At 43.9% G+C, this 19,042-nt stretch overlaps 1 protein-coding gene across 1 annotated transcript; it reads left to right on the top strand.

Annotated features, from left to right (window-relative positions):
* The first annotated feature begins 1,576 nt into the window (after positions 1–1,576).
* On the top strand, positions 1,577–18,689 carry LOC121711820 (apolipoprotein B-100-like). Its single transcript, XM_042095663.1, has 26 exons — positions 1,577–1,729; positions 2,156–2,200; positions 2,745–2,857; positions 3,150–3,295; positions 3,530–3,677; positions 4,092–4,247; positions 5,891–6,015; positions 6,459–6,544; positions 6,732–7,179; positions 7,304–7,421; positions 7,544–7,690; positions 7,960–8,171; positions 8,350–8,575; positions 8,721–8,891; positions 8,997–9,200; positions 9,377–9,544; positions 9,765–9,970; positions 10,192–10,371; positions 10,479–10,609; positions 10,810–11,011; positions 11,153–11,325; positions 11,428–11,603; positions 11,699–11,814; positions 12,021–12,394; positions 12,504–17,143; positions 17,281–18,689. Exons 1-26 carry the CDS (start codon positions 1,678–1,680, stop codon positions 18,406–18,408), a joined length of 9,891 nt encoding a protein of 3,296 aa, XP_041951597.1. The 5' UTR covers positions 1,577–1,677; the 3' UTR covers positions 18,409–18,689.
* Positions 18,690–19,042: the final 353 nt, after the last annotated feature.

Below are 19,042 nucleotides of genomic sequence, written 5' to 3'. Positions count from 1 at the left end.
TAACGTACATGTCTGTATAGGTGACTCATTAGCCTTGTCATTTTTATTTCAGTGATAATGTGATAAAACAAGCAAACAGTGGCATTCATCCAGATGTCTCAGAGAGAGTGATTCAATATAGCTAAAAAATGAGATACCCGATGCTGCAATTCAAAAAAGGCAAATAGAATTTTGATTCCTTGTCCTTTAGTCTCCATCACATCATAAGATGTTAAATATTTAAGATCCATTCATGCAATTGTAAGTTATTTTCAAATATACTATTTAACATCAATTTAATGTCACTTCATGAACATCGGATTTCAAAGCTAGACAACTTATATTACAGTATATTAAGGTTAATGTTCTATTGACACTTCCAAAGACAAATAAGCATTTTAAAGTTCATTTTTAATTTCTTGAGACTTTTCTATTATTAAATACATTATAATGTGATTAGCCATCATACTCCTTCTTGTTTAATTTCTCCCTTTGACTACCTTACAGTAGATAAGACTTGGGAGGGTTGTGGGTTCAAGTCTCATACATAATACCTGAGGTTGTGACATATGACTCATTTGTAATTATCATCTGCTTAACGGCAATGTATTATGGGATATTGGCTTCTGGAACCTGCTGTCCTAATGAGATTGTATGTCTATATTCTAACATTACCTCATACTATTAGGGCAATTCCACGCAAAACTGTCACATCCATAACGGCAACACAATGCCATGGTATTTAGTTGGCGTTATGGACATGACAGTTTTGCGTGAAATTGCCCATTAACAGATGACAAGAAATTCTGATATGAGAAATATATTTTAAATATTGTGGCGTAAAATATATTGTTTGTAATTGAAATAACATTGGAGTAGATTTAACCATTCATATTATTATGGTGTATTAATATTCAATATTCAAAGCATCAGTAATTATAAACCCTGCAGATTCTTCTAATGCCTATTAAAAATGTAAAATACATTTTAACCAATATTTGGCTAGTTTTACTGTTGTCTTATTGCTAGGAGCTATCTAAAGTCCATGTTACCAAATTGTTCACTAACAACAAAAACAAATCAATAAAGTGATTAGGAACAACACAATTAAATAAGGCATTTTATAACAATTGGGTTTATGAAATAAAAAAAATAGATCCTTATCCGACCGAGAATGGGGCGGAAAAGACATAACACATATTCACCAAAGAATAAAAAAGGGAATTAAGTGGTTTGACATTTTACTGGAATATTCTATTTCATCTTTTTCTACCTCTCATCAAGTTGACTTTTCAAGAACCAAGAACCTTTGACCAGACGGGTCTACATGTAACAGAAACCCTCCAAAAAAGGCAGAGGTGACTGAGTCCCTGGAAACAGGCAGCAATCAGACGCAATCAGCGTCTATCATCAGGCCCCGTGCTGACTGACTGATCCTGGGTGGTGTTTATGATCCAGGTTCGCCTTTGGCCTGCCACAGCGGCTGCGTGAACTTTGGAATCAGTGCTGAACTGTTGCAATTTCTGACTAACCCCCCCCCCCCCCCCCAACCACCCCCACCCCTTTCACCTTACTCCAGCCCATCCTCCCTCCCTACCAGGTAAGTAGTATAAAAGCCTTGATGCGCTGGGAAGGAGTCAGTCTTCGTTTGATAGGGGACTCGCTTCATAAGCTTGCAGAGCTACTTTCCAACCCAAGATGGGGGATACTAAGCTCTGTCTTTTGCTGCTACTGAGCACCGCTCTAGCTCGTAAGTATCACACCACCTCAGGAGGGACTCTGTTTACAGCCTTAAGCTAATCCTTGATGGACAACTTAAAGACAATTTATTGTGTATTGTATTATAATGTTGTTGGAATGGTGTACTTCTACTGTCGTTAAGAGCTGTGTTGAACTAAAGTATCTGCTATGCAAATAGGCTACATTTACCTAAACAGTAAAAAGGTGATCTTTTTTAGATTTTCTTTCCTAACTCTGAGACCATCTTTAATGCTATCATTATAGATAGACTGAAAAAAACAAACACGCAAATCCATTCATATAATTTGTCCGGACAAAACTGTTTGGAATTCTTGGATTACTGTGTTTGTTGCTGAATATGGCCTTCATGTATGACTTGAGGGTAACTGAATCTGAATCTGAACTGAACTGACTCATCACTTTCCTGTTTCACCAGAACAAGATGTGGGGAGTGCAGAGGAATCTACTCCAACATGTCTCTGTAAGTTTATTTGAAGTCAAATTTATAATTTACAACAGCAGGACACTTCAGTACAATTAGTAAGATGGGAAAGATGGCCGCATATAGACAAGGCATTGTAAATATTTCAGTGCTGGAATAATTTGCATTGAATAATATAAACACATGAAACTGAAAGAGTCTACCGAGGGGATGCTGATCAGATTGGTAAAATGAGCTCAACATCTTCATGATGTGTTGCTCAACTTCACCTGTTGAACCCATTTTCCTTCCAACTAAGCAAGATACTTTGAACCCTGATGTTGATGATGATGATGAGATGAGATCACAGTCTTTGTTTAGGGCATTCTGTTCCCTTGCTCAACCCTATCAGTTTTATCGTGTGCCACAGTCCATCTCTGCAATCAACATTATCAGCTTTTATTGATTACATCAGTTTCAACATGTCCTTTTTTAAAGTTACAGTTGACACTAGTTGCCCCACCTGTTGTTTTCTTTCTTTCTTCATTAAAGCAGATGTTCTGTTTGTTATTGTGACCTTTTTGCTCAACTTTCTCTTTCCTAGTGGCAAAACGTTATAAGAACTTCAGGAACTACGTGTACCAGTATGAAGCTGAAACCTACAATACCGTGAATGGAGCTAGCGACACCAAGAACGGACCCAAAGTCAGCTGTAAGGTGGGTCTGACACCAAAGACAACCCCACTCCACTTCTCAGACACAATTTGTCTCAAGGCAATTCAACTGCGTTGATGGTGATAGCAAGACTATAGGCAAATGCCTCATTTCTAGCAGTTAATATTTCCCTTAATTTAAACATTTATACACAATTTGAAAGAAAAAACAGGCTTATCTAAAAGGCTCTATCTATTTGAAGCTCTTTATACAAATAGCCCTGGACCATACACGTTATACTGGTATTATTTGGTTTAATTACTCACATTAAACATGCCTGTTCTTCTCCTCTCAGGTGGAAATCGACGTCCCTCAGACATGCAGTTTCGTCCTGCGCACCACCGAGTGCTCCCTGAGCGAGTTGGTGGAAGCCCCCAGCGATGGTGCACCCGTATACAGGCCCTCCGCTGAGGCAGATGCCTTCCGCGCCGCCATGGAGAAGTATGTCCACTCACAAGACTCTGGCACACAGCTAGCTTAGCAGCAAATTAAAATCATGAAAACACAAACAAATAACATCAGGGGCTATTGTGAGACACTCACAATGAGACAGGAAAAATACCAGAAATCCTAGAGAAGTTGTGTGATCTTTTTATACACAAAGCGAAGTGCTTCTCAAGAACTCAGTGAGCCAGTGACTAATGTAACAATTCTCATGTTCCCTGTTTTGATCAGGAACTCCCTGAAGGTAGCCGTTAAGGGTGAGACCGAAGTCAAACTGTTCCCGGAGCAGGATGAGCCCACCAACATCCTGAACATCAAGAGGGGTATTGTCTCTGCCCTGATGGTGCCTTCTCTGGAGGAGGACAAGAACAACAACATGGTAAAGACCTCAGTAACCTTTTCCATTCACTTCCTTCAAGTCATTTAGGGGCATTCTGAGTAATCACTTTGTATTAAATCATGGCACTTCGATACCTGTGTAAGACAACATTTATAACCAGAGTGATAAGATTACTGCTGCTATCAGAGGCAATAAATACTTCAGCAGCACAATCCAAGCATGATAGGATTGGGAGGGGGGGTGAAGGCCATCCTGTATATGGTTGGTCAAACCTACAGTTGACCTTTCATTTGTTTTTCTTCCTGTAGTTTGAGGTCAAACTTACTAAGTGTATTCTAACAGAACTAAAAATCGAATTAACTGGCTTTCTGTGCCAAGAGGGGATTGGACCAAACCATCTCCATTCTCATAAATTTCTAACTTTCTCTGTCTCTCTTCTTCTGAACCCTCCAGGCCACTGTCCATGGAGTCTGCCAGACTGCCGGAATCAAAATCAACGCCAGGGAGGACATTGCCACTGATGTGACTATCACCAGGGATCTGTCTGCCTGTGACGGCTTCGTGGCCCAGAGAGAGGCCACCAGCCCCCTGGCCATCATCACCGGCATGGTGAGCACTCTTGCAACATCTTGCACATCTTAGGTTGACTCTTTTACTCCCTAATAATCCCTTTAAAAAGTTCAGCATTTGGCGCACGGCAACATTAGAAAGAACTCTGAATACCGTAGCTGTTCTAGAACTTATCCTGTGTACAAACATGTATAATCATGTAGATGTTTTGAAACGCTAGCATTTCACTGCTGTGTAGAGGCACTCTCTATTTAGTCCCACAGTGGCAAATCTTCTCTAGTTACAAGCACAGACTCAAGTACAGTGTTCATTTTAGGACATCCTCAGACTCAGGTGTCAGACTCAGAAAAACATCGGTCATCTTCAGACAAAACTGCCTCAGCGTCAGAAAAACCTCTGTCATCTTCAGACAAAACTGCATCAGCGTCAGAAAAACCTCTGTCATCTTCAGATAAAACTGCCTCAGCGTCAGAAAAACCAGACTCAGGTGTCAGACTCAGAAAAACATCTGTCATCTTCAGACAAAACTGCCTCAGCTTCAGAAAAACTTCTGTCATCTTCAGACAAAACTGCCTCAGCGTAAGAAAAACCTCTGTCATCCTCAGATAAAGCTGCTTCAAACCAAACTGCCTCAGAAAAACATCTCTAAGGAGTCAGGTCTCAGAAAAAACGCTGTCAGAAAAAGTGGAGTCAGGTCTCAGAAAAAACGCTGTCAGAAAAAGTGGAGTCAGGTCTCAGAAAATCAGGTCTCAGAAAAACCGCTGTCAGAAAAAACAGAGTCAGACGAAAAAGTCTCAAATGAAAAGTTATTGTGGGGACAGAAGAAGACGACGGATACAGAACGGTGAGTTTATTATTATGCTTAATACATTCATTCTGTCACTGGCATGTTATATTTGGTGCTTGGTTAGATGTAGAAATTATAAGTAAAGGTAGAAAGTGATCCAATGGTATACACATTGTAGGAAATCCATGTATGTAACTTAGCTAACCTCACATCGCTAGTAACATTAGCAGCTGCTGTAAGGCACATACCGGAGTAAGCTACGTACTACATACAGCAAAATAATTTGTTTTTCGTAGGACTACGGTACATTCAATGAGCTAGGGAAAAGTGGGTTAAACATTTTTCCACCACGAAAGTCCAGAACGACACCTGGACCATTATTTCTTACTTTTGCTAACCGTTTCCCAGTTGTACACTACCTGTAAGAAACCTGCATCATTATCATCACATCATTATTCCCAAACCCCCATAAAGACAAATGTGCTATGCCATGATGTAATACCAGACCTGACTCCACTTTTTCTGACAGCATTTTTTCTGAGACCTGATTCCTTAGAGATGTTTTTCTGAGGCAGTTTGGTTTGAAGCAGTTTTATCTGAGGATGACAGAGGTTTTTCTTACGCTGAGGCAGTTTTGTCTGAAGATGACAGATGTTTTTCCGAGTCTGACATCTGAGTCTGGTTTTTCTGACGCTGAGGCAGTTTTGTCTGAAGATGACAGAGGTTTTTCTGACGCTGAGGCAGTTTTGTCTGAAGATGACCAATGTTTTTCTGAGTCTGACACCTGAGTCTGAGGATGTCCTAAAATGAACACCGTACTCAAGGCAAATAGTGAAAGCAAGTAAACATTACTTTTGCAGGTCAGTGATACAGTTTCTTCCCCTGTTTTCTGTAGCACTATCCTCTGTCCAAGCTGATCGAGAGCACCCAGACCTGCACCTACCAGTTCGACAACCAGAAGAAGCACATGACCTCTGGCAGCTGCACAGAGAAGCACATCCTCCTACCCTTCTCCAACAAGTGAGTAATTTTCTCTACTGTCTTTGCCCCCCCCCCCCCCTGCCCAACCAGGGCCAAATCTTTGAGTTGAACATTTGGGGGGGGTTGAGCCTCCCACTTCATCATGTTCTATAACAGTTCCATTGATTACAATATGTATGATTAAAGGGGGGTTGCATAGACCATTTTTATTATGGGGGGGGGGGGGGGGGTCACTGACCCCCCTCCATCCCCTATATGTTATGCCTATGTCCCCAACATATTTCCTTGATATTAATATTGCTAATATTGTTTTATTTCACCTATCTGTGGAAACAGATAGCTTACTATAATTGGAATACTGTATTTGTATATCTTTTCATATCCATTCGTTCATATTATACTGAAATTCATTGGCTAGATATTTTGCTCTGACTGGTTGACAGTTTACTTCAACTGAATGTGAATAATTTTGTCTGATCTAGGAACGAGTATGGAGTCTCGTCAATGGTGAAACAGACACTGACTCTGGAGGGAACAAACAAGATCAACGACAGAATCTTCGACTATGGTAAAGAATTAATATTCCACTGAATAACAACAATTACCACAGTTCTGTAATCCCTGTAATGATATCATTGAGCCAATGTCCCAATGACACTACTCAATCAAAAGTAATAAAACAGAAGGATGTAAAAACCTGATCACACTAGACAGTGCCATACACACCTCAGCAACTCCTCTCTGTGCCTTAACAGAGGAGGCCAACCTGAAGACTCTTTCCATGGAGGCCGCTGATGACAAGAATGCCATCCAGACCACCGAGGTCATGCTGGCCACCTTCAAGGAGCTCATCAGTCTCCCCGACTCCCAGGGTCACCAGAGGGCCAGCACCTTCCAGAAGCTGGTGTCCGAGCTCCGTGCCTTGACCTACGAGACCATGAAACCTGCCCTCAAGGAGATGGTGGACACCAGCGTGCCCCTGACCTTCCAGGCCCTGGGCCAGTGCGGAACCCCTGAGTGTACCAGCGCCATTCTGCAGAGCCTCAGGCACTTTGACGTTGACGCCCTTGAAATCGACGCTGCCACCTATGCTGTGGCAAGGCTGTCCAACCCATCTGCTCGTCTGGTCCAGGACATCCTTGAGATGGCCAAGTACAAGCAGAGCAAGTCCATCATGTTTGCCCTGAGCCACGTGGCCATGAGGTGAGTAAAAGCTAATCGCTAACATTAGTCACAAGCACTATGCAGTGCCATGAGGACCTGCTGGCATTATGGTGTTAGGAGAAAGCTCTGGTTCTAAACTAACATGTTCTTTCCACTCATCAAGGCAATTTGTGGCCGAGGGCAAGATCACCCCTGAGATTGTTGCAGTCTCTGAGTTTGTTGCCTCCATCCTCGGAGCCGACTGTGCTGGTGAGAAGGATGTCACCTTCCTCACCCTGAGGGTATGTATCATTGCAAAGATAACCCTGCATTTACCACCTGTTGTTTTTTTCCATAATAATTTTTGCAACAGTCTCAGCCTTAGACGTTAGAGGTATAATCATCTCATCTAAATTCGTTATAGGCCATTGGAAACATGGGACAAGTCATGGAGCAAGCAGATCCCACTTTGAAGAGCACTCTGCTCAAATGCATGAGACAGCCAACCACCACCTTGTCCGTCCAGGTCGCTGCCATTCAGGCCTTCAGGCAGATGTCCCTGACCGATGAGGTAAGTCTCAGCCAGAACTAACTATAAGTGTGAAACTAGGGATAATACACTTGGAAGGTCATTTTATGGGATTAATTGTATGGCGTGAATTGAACACCTGTGGCTAATTGAAATGTCAATTAATGACATTAAAAAGGCAAAACATAAATCCAGTATCTATCTTTCATTGGAAATACAGTATGCATACATATGTGTAAAGATAACGTATCAGACTGCCAGGACTGCCTTACTTGTTCCTAAATATGCATCGTCTTTCCTCTCTCACACAGGTGCGCTCCAACCTCCAGCGTGTATCCCAGTACGGCAAGGGTGCCGTGCAGAAGAGGCTGGCTGCCTACCTTATGGTGATGAGGACCCCAGAGGCAAGCAACATCGAGATGGTGAAGAAGATCCTCACTCAGGACCAGAACGTTCAGGTCAAGGCCTTTGTGGCCTCCCACGTCAACAACATCATCAACTCCAACGATCCCCAGACATCGAAGTAAGTCCTAAGAAAAGGGAATGCCAAACAACAATAAAAAACTGGACACCAAAGCATTTATGTACATCCCTGACACTACTCATAGCATTCTGTATAATTACCATTAGCCCATTTGGCTCATTTTGATAGCTCTCAGTGATTTGTGTAAACTCATATCTGTACATTTTGCCTTCCATAGGTGGGGTAGGGACCTGGCTGAGGGCCTCCAAGACATTGAGGTTGATGCCTCAGGCGACATCAGAGAATACTCTCGTAACTACAAGACAGACGCTCACATACCCCAGGGTGATGTTCACACAAGCATGCAGGGCAACGTCATCTTTGACCCAAGCAGCCAGCTCCCCAGGGAGGTTATGCTTCAGACTACCCTGCAGGTCTTTGGAGAGAGAGTTGACCTCTGGGAGGTATGTGGCTATTGTTTTTTTCTTTCTAAAAACGCCAAACCACTGTCATATAACATATGGTTATAGTATACAGAGTAACATATTCAATGCATTCTTAAGGTTTTCTGTTGAATTTTGATCTGACATTCTCATACTCTGTTTCTAGTTTGGCATGGAGGGTAAAGGCTTCGAGCCAACCATTGAGGCTTTGTTTGGGAAGAACGGATTCTTCCCTGACACAGTGTCAAAGGCCATGTACTGGACTGGAGACAAGATGCCCGAGAAGATGGTTAAGATTCTGGAGAACTGGGGAATACAACTGAAGACTGACAAACAGGTGAGGGATTCTTCTTCATCTTATTCATTTGAAACAGTCTGTATGCTAACGTTCCATTATGCACGTCCACATCCATTGTTTCATTTTTTGCCATTTGCCCTAAAGGTGCCTGAGAATCTTATGAGGGAGGTTGTACGCAACTTCAACAAGCTGGCCAAGAATGTGAAAGCCCAGGAGACTCCAGAGGCCATGGCCTACCTGAGAATTCTGGGAACTGAGCTTGGATACATCAAAGCTAGTGAGCTTAGGGAATATGCCGAATGGACCCACATGTATACTACTGGTCTCGCCATGCAAATGTCCAAACACGTATGTACATTTAAATAATCCTTTGTTATTAATCAATAAAACCAACTCATTATGTGTTGGTGAATAACATGTGGGACAAAAAAGATGTTTGGTGTAAATCTGTATGTGTATTTGCATGTATTTATTTGGATAAGTATGTAAAACTTCATGGATCCAATTCTTTTGTTCTGATTTAGTACCTGCAGGTGTGGACCTCTGGCACCGAGAACACAGTCACTGCCCACTACATCTTCATGGACAACGGTTTCTCCCTGCCCACGGCCACCGGCTTCCCTCTCAAAGTTGCCCTGTCTGGCACCATTGTGCCCAGAGCTAAAGGAGGACTGAATATTGCACAGCCTGTGGTAAGTAAACATCCATCATTGCCAGCATACATACAGTACATACATACTGTACATACATACATAAATACATGAAGGGTTGAGATGCAGAACTCTTCACATACATACATACATACATACATACATACATACATACATACATACATGAGATGCAAGTTACTGTATATGGTCTGTGTTTTTTATATTTCACATGAATAATTGATAATGTCATGATGCATTACAGAAGGAGCTGTCCTTCATGCCCTCTATGGGTCTGGAGTTTGTGACAAAAATGGGAGTCCACATCCCCAAATTTATGGATGCCGGTCTTGAGATGCACACTAACATGTACCATGAGAGCAAGCTCAATGCCAAGATCACCATGGGCAAGAACCAGATCAAACTGTCCATCCCTGCCCCTGAGGGTTCCACCCAGTTCTTCAGAGTCAGGTAGGCTTGACCTCTTTCTCCCACTTCACATGTTTAAATGTGTTGCCTTCTGTAGACAGCAACAGTATGATGACTACCCCCAACATTTATTAGCTTATGCAGTAGTAACAACAACATGCATACTAGCATTATCCTCTTGTAGCATGAATCCAAAAACATGAGCAGCTGAACATCTACTGAATATTTGAATATTTGTTTGTCTTCTTTTTAAAAAAAAATAGCAACAGACTCCTGTCTGTGAGCTCTGGCCAGGCCACTCTTATGCCCTCTGTGTCTGAGGCCAGAACCAATGTCCAGGAGTGCTCCCCTCTCTTCAGCGGAATCAAGTACTGCTCCACCGCACGCTACTCTATGGCCAACTCTGATGAGGCACCCTATTTCCCCCTCAATGGAGAGACTAAGTATGTGCAGCATTCATTAAAAATCAATTAAACATGTTTTAACATTCTGTTTGAATTTGTCGTACTGGTTAAGAAACGTAAATGCTGAAGGAGTTCCTTCTTCACAGGTTTGCTGTTGACATCGAGCCTACCGGTGAAGTCTCTGAGTACACTGCCACTGTTACTTACGATGTCCTCTCTGAGGGCAAAGAGGGTCGTCAGAAGGTCGATTCCATCAAGGTGGCTCTGAAGGCAGAAGGTAGGAGGATTATCACTCGACTAATGTTACCTTTCACTAACTTCCACTGTGATACACATTTAGAATGACAATAAACAAATAAAGCACCAGCATGAAAAAACACTTCAAATTTTAAATGTAGGATCACCAGCCAATGGGAACCAGCTGAAGGGAAAAAGCCAACCAGCATGCAACAAACCTATTTGACCTTTACATTTCAGGATCTCAGCCCACTGAGGCCACTGCTGCCATTAAGTACAACAGGAACAGGAACGTCGTCACCACCAGCATCCAGATCCCTGACTACAATGTGGAGGCAGGCATCAAGGTTGGCATGACCGACAGCAAGGCCAGAGGAAAGCAGATCACCATTGACGTCAGCAACCACAACATCCCCAAAATGTCCCTTATTGCACGTGCCAAGTAAGTCCATAGCTCTTTTTACTCCTCTGTGAGAAAACGGTAATTCAAGGCGAATCTTGTCATCTCATTCAAGCTATCAAATGGAAAGCATGGAATGTGTTTGTGCTGTGTGTGAGCTGTGAACATTCCTTATTTCCATAGGATGGAGGCCATGAGGGAGGGTCTAGTGCAGGCACAGCTGATAGTGCCTTCCATGAGCACTGATGCAACCCTGACAGCCACTCTGAGGAAGGATGCTGATCTCACCCTGGAAGTTGAGAGTGACATCAAGCTCCCAGAGACCTCCTCCTTGCAGAGGGTCACATTCATCTATGGTTAGTACATACCAGTCTTCACTACAAACTGGTCCACACTGCATGGAGTATTCAGGACTCATCTCTGTATTTTTCCCTGACTTGTGAAATATTGTTTTCCAGGAGAGGAGAACATGAAGGTGCAGGTTAAATCAGACATGAACACGGAAATCCACAAGATGCTGCCAAGCACAGAAGCTGTCCAGAACTGGCTGGAGCAACTGAGCCAGGACATCCTGGACCAGAAGGTGGTGAAGACCGACATGAAGCTGCGTCACATCTACAACAAAGCTATTGAGGTATAAAATAAAAATAAAAACTGCTCCATAAGACATGTGTCCAGTATTCAGTGTTGGCTAAGTAAAGTTATCTAATAAATATGTTGTCATCATAGGCTTCCCAGATCTGGATGGACAAGGTTTCCACCAATGCTCCATACATTGCACAGCTGAAACAGAACATGCCAGAACTCGTCATGCCCACCATGCCTGAGAAGCTGTACCTGCAAACGTGAGTAAAATATTTTAAAAAACCTGAAACTTGAACGACTGTGGCTGAGCTTTTGTGCTTTTAACTAAATAGAAACTATTTTTTATACTTCACCTACTATTAATATCTACATATACGTATATTTACATATTGTCAATACTGAATTGAAGCAGATCTACAGTTGACTGAAAATAGGAAAAGCTAACATTTTTGTTTGTCTTTCACAGGGAGGGTGCATTCAAGTACCAGTTCAACAAGGACACAATCACTGTGACCATCCCCCTGCCAATGGGCGGCAAGTCCTCCGAGGACCTAAGGATCCCTCTTGTTGTGAGGACCCCTGAGCTGTCTGTTCACCAGGTTGGTCTGATGGTTCATTCCCAAGAGTTCACGGTCCCAGCCTTCTCCATCCCATCTGAGTACGACCTGACACTGCCCTTGTTCGGCATGGCTGAGGTCTCTGCCAAGGTCAACAGCAACCTCTACAACTGGGAGGCCACCATCTCTGCTGGCAATGACTCTGTTGAGGCTCCTGCCTACGTTGCCAAGTACAGGATTGCAGCTGACAGCCCAATTGACATCCTGTCCTACACCACTGAAGGTGACTTTTTTGTGGAATTACTATTAAGTGATACAAATATTGTATATCAATCATGAGTAATAATGGGATTACTGAGTTATACATTTATAATTTCTATTTATAATTACAGGATCAGCAAGAATTTCTGATGCACCTCTGGAAACCCTGAAGACAACAGTGACTTTCACCCTGAACCACAAGTACCTTGACACACGTGTGAACATGGAACAGTCCAACATTATCCAAGACAGTGTGAAGGCAACAGGCCTGTATGAGATTGAAGCATTCAGCCCTCTGGGTATGCAGACATCCCTGAAGTGTACTCTTCAGACCTCCGTTGCCTCTAAGATCAATGGAGACATCAACGTGGATGGATCATTCACTCTTGGTTCAGTCTCTGGAAGCACCAGTCTCTCTTCCACCTTCTTGGTAAACCCTGGTACAGAGGCCACAGCTGAATCAACCTTTAGAGTGAGCACCCCAATTGCCCAAATTAGGAACAAAATGAAGTTGTCTGTTACCCCAGACCAGAAGTTCTTTGAGTCCACCACCAATGTCAACCATGAGGCTATCAAGCACACAACCAAGCTCAACATTGAGCACAAGAATGCTGAGTTCACTGTGAAGACCGACTGTGTGACCAAGGCTGCTGAGAGGATGCTGCGCAACCAGTTTGACCTTTTTGCCACCATGGAGAAGGTCAGTGTGAGGTTTGACTCTCAGGTTGATGACCAGGCAAACCGTGCCTTGGCTGCTATCATGGCATCCCTGGACAACAATGGTCTGGAGATGAATACTGATGCTTCCCTCAACTATCATGAAAACCGCAGTGCCCACAAGGGTGTCCTGCTTCTGAACAGAAATGGCCTGACCACAAGCTGCACCACCAACCTGCAGATCTTTGCTCTGAATGTGGAAAATGCTGTCCAGGGTAACATCGACTCAACTGGTGCCACCATGTCCGTTTCCGGCAAGGGAACCTTCCAGGAGAATAGTGCTGAGTTGAAGATTGATGGCAAGGCTGGTATGTCTGAGGTACATCTGAATGGCTTGTTCAAGGCTGATCTCTTCAATGGCAACACCAGGAACCTGGTGAACTTCCGTCTAAATGAAGATGGCCTGGTCCTCTCTGACAGCATGGCTGCATCCTACAATGAGATCACCACTGACACCACTCACTCTCTGAAAATCAACCTGGAATCCCTGAAGTTCACTTCAGTGTCTGACAACATCATTAGTGAGAGCAACTCCTACAAGCATGACATTTCCGTTGACGTGCATAGATACATTTTGGCCATGATTGTGAACAACGATCTTAAAATCCTGGGTGCCAACTTCATCAATAATGCCAAGTTTGATGCAGAGCCTTTCAAGATGTCAGCCACCGGACTTCTGAAGGGAGCCTATGGTGAGGAGGAGCTGAGACACACCTATGAGATTACCTATGCTGACAAGACTGCCTCTGCAAAGTGCACCAACAATGGAAAACTCCTGGGTGCCCAGATGACCCACAGCTCTGAACTGGAAATCACTGGACTCTCTGCCAAGTACAACGCAGAAGCTCGTTTCAACTCCCCAGTCTTGCGTCTCTCTGGTACCATGACCACTGATGTGAAGCCCTTCACCGTTACTGTTGATGGCATTGTCAACTCTGATGGGGAGCTGAACCTGTATGGAAAACAGACAGGAGACCTCTATAGCAAATTCCTCCTTAAGGCTGAGCCTCTGCATATCACACACTCACTTGAATGCCGGGCCTCCTCCTCTCACCAGCTGGACAATGGAGTCACTGTTGAAACCAGCTTCCAGAACAAGATTGACAGTCTGCTGGTTCCCGAAGAGCAGAGCATCTCCATGAAAATGGAATCCAAGGTGAACAACCATGCCTTCAACCAGGAGGTCACTGCCTACAACAAAGCTGAGAGAATGGGAATGGAGCTGACCGGGGCCATCTCCACCAACCTCCTGAACAAGGATGGTGACAACAACCAAGACTTTGCCATCTCTGGTTTCTTGAAGTACGACAAGAATAGTGACAGCCACGTTATTGAGATGCCTTTCATGGATATCCTGCCAGTCATCATGGAAAAGCTGACCATGACTCTTCAGAGGGTGACAAGACACACCATTGACATGCTGGAAGAGGTTGATGCCAAGTACAACATCAGGGCTACTTTTGAGGAAAAGACAATTGAGCTTAAAGAAGTAATTGAGAGTTTCGACGTGAACATTTTTGTGCAGGACTTGAAGAACTTCATCAACTCCATCAGCATTGACAAGTATGTGCAAATTGTGCGTGATATTGTTCCCACCGAGGAAATCACCAGGGTTCTGAAATCCATCTGGCAAACCATTGTCACCTGGGTCAAGAAAAACAATATTGTTGAGAAACTGAATGCAGTCTACTTGAAGGTTGAAGAGATTGTGGCCCAGTATGAGATTGAGAACATGATTGAGCAAGCCATGAATAATGCTGTGGAGATTATGAAGCAATACAAGGTGAAGGAAACAATGCAATCGGCTGTTGACACTCTGAAATCTGTTGACTTCCAACCACTGATTGAGAAATTCACAGAGATGCAGAACAAACTTGCTGAGGAACTGAAGGCATTTGACTTCCAGCAGATGATGGATGACCTCAAAGAATATCTGAACAGAATCCTGGAGAACATCAAGTCTATCGACTTTGAGAGCTATGCTAAAGTTGCAAAACAAAAATTTGTCGAGATGAGCCGTGTGCCTTGCTTTGGTAAGCTATATGGTGAGTTCAAAATCACTTCCCCAGAGCACAACCTGGAAACCACAGCTGAGTTCCTGAACTCCACAACCACATCTGAAACACCAGAGTTCAGTGCTACCCTCAACTCTCAACTGACATCTACCTTTGACCTCTTGGCATACAACCTGGATGCCACTGCTCACATCGCTGCCCCTAAGAGAAACCGCCTGTCTCTCACTGAATCAGTCAAAGTGAACCACATGTCCTTCTCCGTGGACCACCAGGGATCAGCAACTCTCTATGGCATCACAGGTCAGGCCTCTGCCAAGACTACCGCCAAAGCAACCACTGAGCCCTACACTGCTGAGTTTGTCAACAATGCCTTCCTTGCAGTGGAGAGTGGATTTTCCACTACACTGGAGACCTCCTACAACCACAAAGTGAACATGCCAGTGGCCAACATCTTCAGTGAGACAACAATGACCCAGAAGAGTCTTGCCCAGCTTGAGGCTGGTACCATCACTGTGACAATGGGCAATGAGGGAAGTGGAAAATGGGCCATCTTTGAGTACTCTGATGAAGGCACCCACAAGAGCGACCTGGAGATTGTGCTGAACCCCGAAACTGCCAAGATTACATTCTCTGCCGTGACTAACAGTGACCTTCTTAAAATGAAGCAGAACATGAATGCTGAGGCCACACCTTTCTCTCGCATCAACATGGATGCCCGTGCTGAGACTGAGACCTCCTTCATCAAGAGCAGCATTGTGGAGCTGAAGGGAGAAGCTCAGGTGGAGGAGCCCAGACTTCTGCTAACTGCCACCCACAACACTGAAATGACTGGCAGAGTTGAAGGAGTCATTGCCAACTCACTTGAATTTGAGGTCACACCCTTCGAGGTCCGTTTTGACAGCAAGAACAAGGAGAACACCAAGCTCTCTTTCCCCTTGAAGATGTCCGGAAAGGTTGATCTGCAGAATGACTTTGCTTTCACTATCAACCCTGCTGAACAGAAATCCAGCTGGACAGGCCTTGCTCGTTTCAACCAGTACAAATATTCCCACTTCTTCACCATGGGCAATGGTGAGAAGGAAATGCACGTCTTTGCAACACTCAATGGTGATGCTAATCTTGATATGCTGATGGTTCCTATTGACATTCCTGAGATGACTGTGCCCTTTATTGGAATCACCACCCCATCTGTGAATGGCCTGTCCCTCTGGGAAGATGCTGGCCTGAGGAAAATCCTGATCACACCTCAGCAGACTTTCAGCTTGGACTCCAAGCTGAAGTACACAAAGAATCCCGAGATGATGACGGTCGAGATTGACATGGAGCCAGTGTTCAATGCCATCAACAAGAATGTCAACGTTGTGCGCAAACACCTCGAGCAGGGCAAAGACAAGGCAGCTGACCTTCTGTCCACCTCCTACAACCAGGCCAAGGAGCAGTATGAGAAGCTGAACATTGAGGTGCCCAACACCATCCCTATGCCTGCCATTTCCATGCCAACTCTGCACATGCCAGCTGTTCTTCGTAAGATCAAACTGCCAAAGGTTTCCATGCCCAAGATGCAGCAGACTCTCTTAATCCCCACCATGGGTGACCTGAACTACGAGTTCTCCATTAAGACTGCCATGCTCACTCTGAATGCCAATGCTGATCTCCTCAACCAAGACAACATCATTGCACGCTTCAATGCCCAGTCTGCCTCAGAGTTCCCCATCCTGAACGCTAAGTCATCTGGCACCTCGACCCTTAACACTGCTGGTATGAGCCTTGGCACCACACTCTCCTTGGAGCACGCCATGCTTGAGGGAAGCCACACCGGCACCATCACCCTGAACAAGGAGGTCACAGAGGCATCCATTGCAAATGTTGCCAAGATTAACCTGCCTTCAGTGGCTGTTGAGATCCACCAGGAGCTCACTGGAAACCCTGTGGAGGGCCTGAACATCTTCATGTCCTCCCCAAGTGCTGGTCTTCTTGGAGTGCAGATGCAGACAAAGAGTGCAACCAACCTGAATGGCAGACTTTACAGCAGATATCCGGTAAGCTTTCAGATGCACATTACTTCTATTTATACAAATAACAAATACATTCTTATGTCCATATATTTTAGGATTTAGGTCTAGTCTGTCAAACTGTTCCTTTCATGTTCTAACATTATGTTTGTTCTACCTTGCAGTCTGAGCCACAAACTGATGTGGACATCCTGGGCATTGAGATGAATGTTGACTCCAACAAACTGAACATCCAGTCAAGCTGGAACATGGAGGTGCCACGTGAGATGCTTCTGGGCATTAAGGAGAGGGTGCCAGAAATCACTTCCACATTCAACATCAAGGATATGATGAGCGATCAAGCTGATGCTGTCTACGAAATTATCAACAGGCTCCAGGTTTCTCTTCAGCGTGCTGTTGAGTACCTCAAAGACCAGGGACAGGTGATGTATGCCAGAGCTGCAGACAAGATCAGAGACACTGACCTCTTTGAATTGCCCAGCATTGTCTCCGAAAACGCCAAGATCCTCCTGGAAAAGTACGAGAAGCTCTTCACAACCCTGGTAGATGCTGCACTCACCTTCCTGAGAGAGACCAAATTGGAAGTCCCTGGTTATGACGAGAAGCTGTCTATCTTCGAGATCTACGCAGAGATAAGCACCTTCATTGGTGACTTTACTGAAGATGCCATCACAAGAATTCCCGAGATGCTGGCGTCTTACAGTGAGGCTGCAATCGAGTACATCAGGAATGTTGAGTTCACAATGCCTGGCTCCAGTCACATTGTCAGTGGAAGAGAAATCTTAGATGACCTGACAACCTTTTTCAAGAAGATCCAACGCCAAATCATCACCACTGTGAAAGACCTCAGTAACATCAGCTTGGAGACCATTGTGGAGAAGCTGTCTCAGTTTATGCTCATCAGTATTGACAGGACAAAGGAATTCATCACCTCCCTGACATCACAAGATCTCAACATTGTTGTTAAGTGGGCCAAGGATGTGTACACCGATTTCATCGACTCAAGAATCGTCCGACGCATCACTGATAGAGCTGCAGAAGCTTTGAGTGTTGCTGAGCAGTACTACATGCAGCTGAAATCTAAATTCGATGAAGTCTTTGTCGACTTCAGCCTAGAGCAGCTGAATGCAGACATCCAGGCCTGGATTCAATCCATCATTGAACGCCTCACTGACTTCCAGAACAACATCACAGAATACCTGGTTGAGGTTTCAAAGAAAATCAAAGCTCACGTGACTGTGAGTGACGATAAGATTGATGTTACCATCCCTTTCCCCTTCAAACTCGCATAAACCTACAGACTGTCATCATGCTTTTAACACCAAACTGAACTCTACTGTCCACCAAATGTGGTGAAAACTGTCAACTACCTGCCTGAAGTGGCTTGAAATGAAAGTGAATGCTGTATTAAACTATATGCAATAAGAATATACTTAGACCACATGTTAATGCTACTTTTGTGTTCTATTTCTTTTGACTTTGGTCACAAATTCCCCTCTCAATGTCTACCTTGTTATTCTATTTAAAAAAAAAACCTGAGGGTAAAGTATTAATAAAGACCATTTGTACTGCATGAACATTTCTATTCTTTTGTTACAACTCCATTTTCACCATGTACTTCAGTCAAATCAGAATTAGCATCACTAATTAGACACCAAAATGAATTATGTTCTATGCATAAACATCCCTGCAAAAACAAAACGAAAATAATCGGTAATTCATCTCATGTAGCCTAGTGCCCAGGGTGCGATTTGTGTAAAAACCAGAGGGGGGGATGATTTTGAATAAGTTTGTAACCCCCCCCCCCCAAAAAAAAAAACAATGTCATGGCTAATAATGCCCTATATTATTTTTGCCACCTTTGTAACATTTTAGTTTTAGTTTACCGTGGTGTATGACTTTAAACAGCGAGTGTGCTTGGTATGA

This window comes from Alosa sapidissima, chromosome 6, assembly GCF_018492685.1.
Source record: "Alosa sapidissima isolate fAloSap1 chromosome 6, fAloSap1.pri, whole genome shotgun sequence".
NCBI lineage: Eukaryota > Metazoa > Chordata > Actinopteri > Clupeiformes > Clupeidae > Alosa > Alosa sapidissima.
Note: the sequence above shows the minus strand (reverse complement) of the source record. Positions and strands in the feature narration are given on the sequence as shown.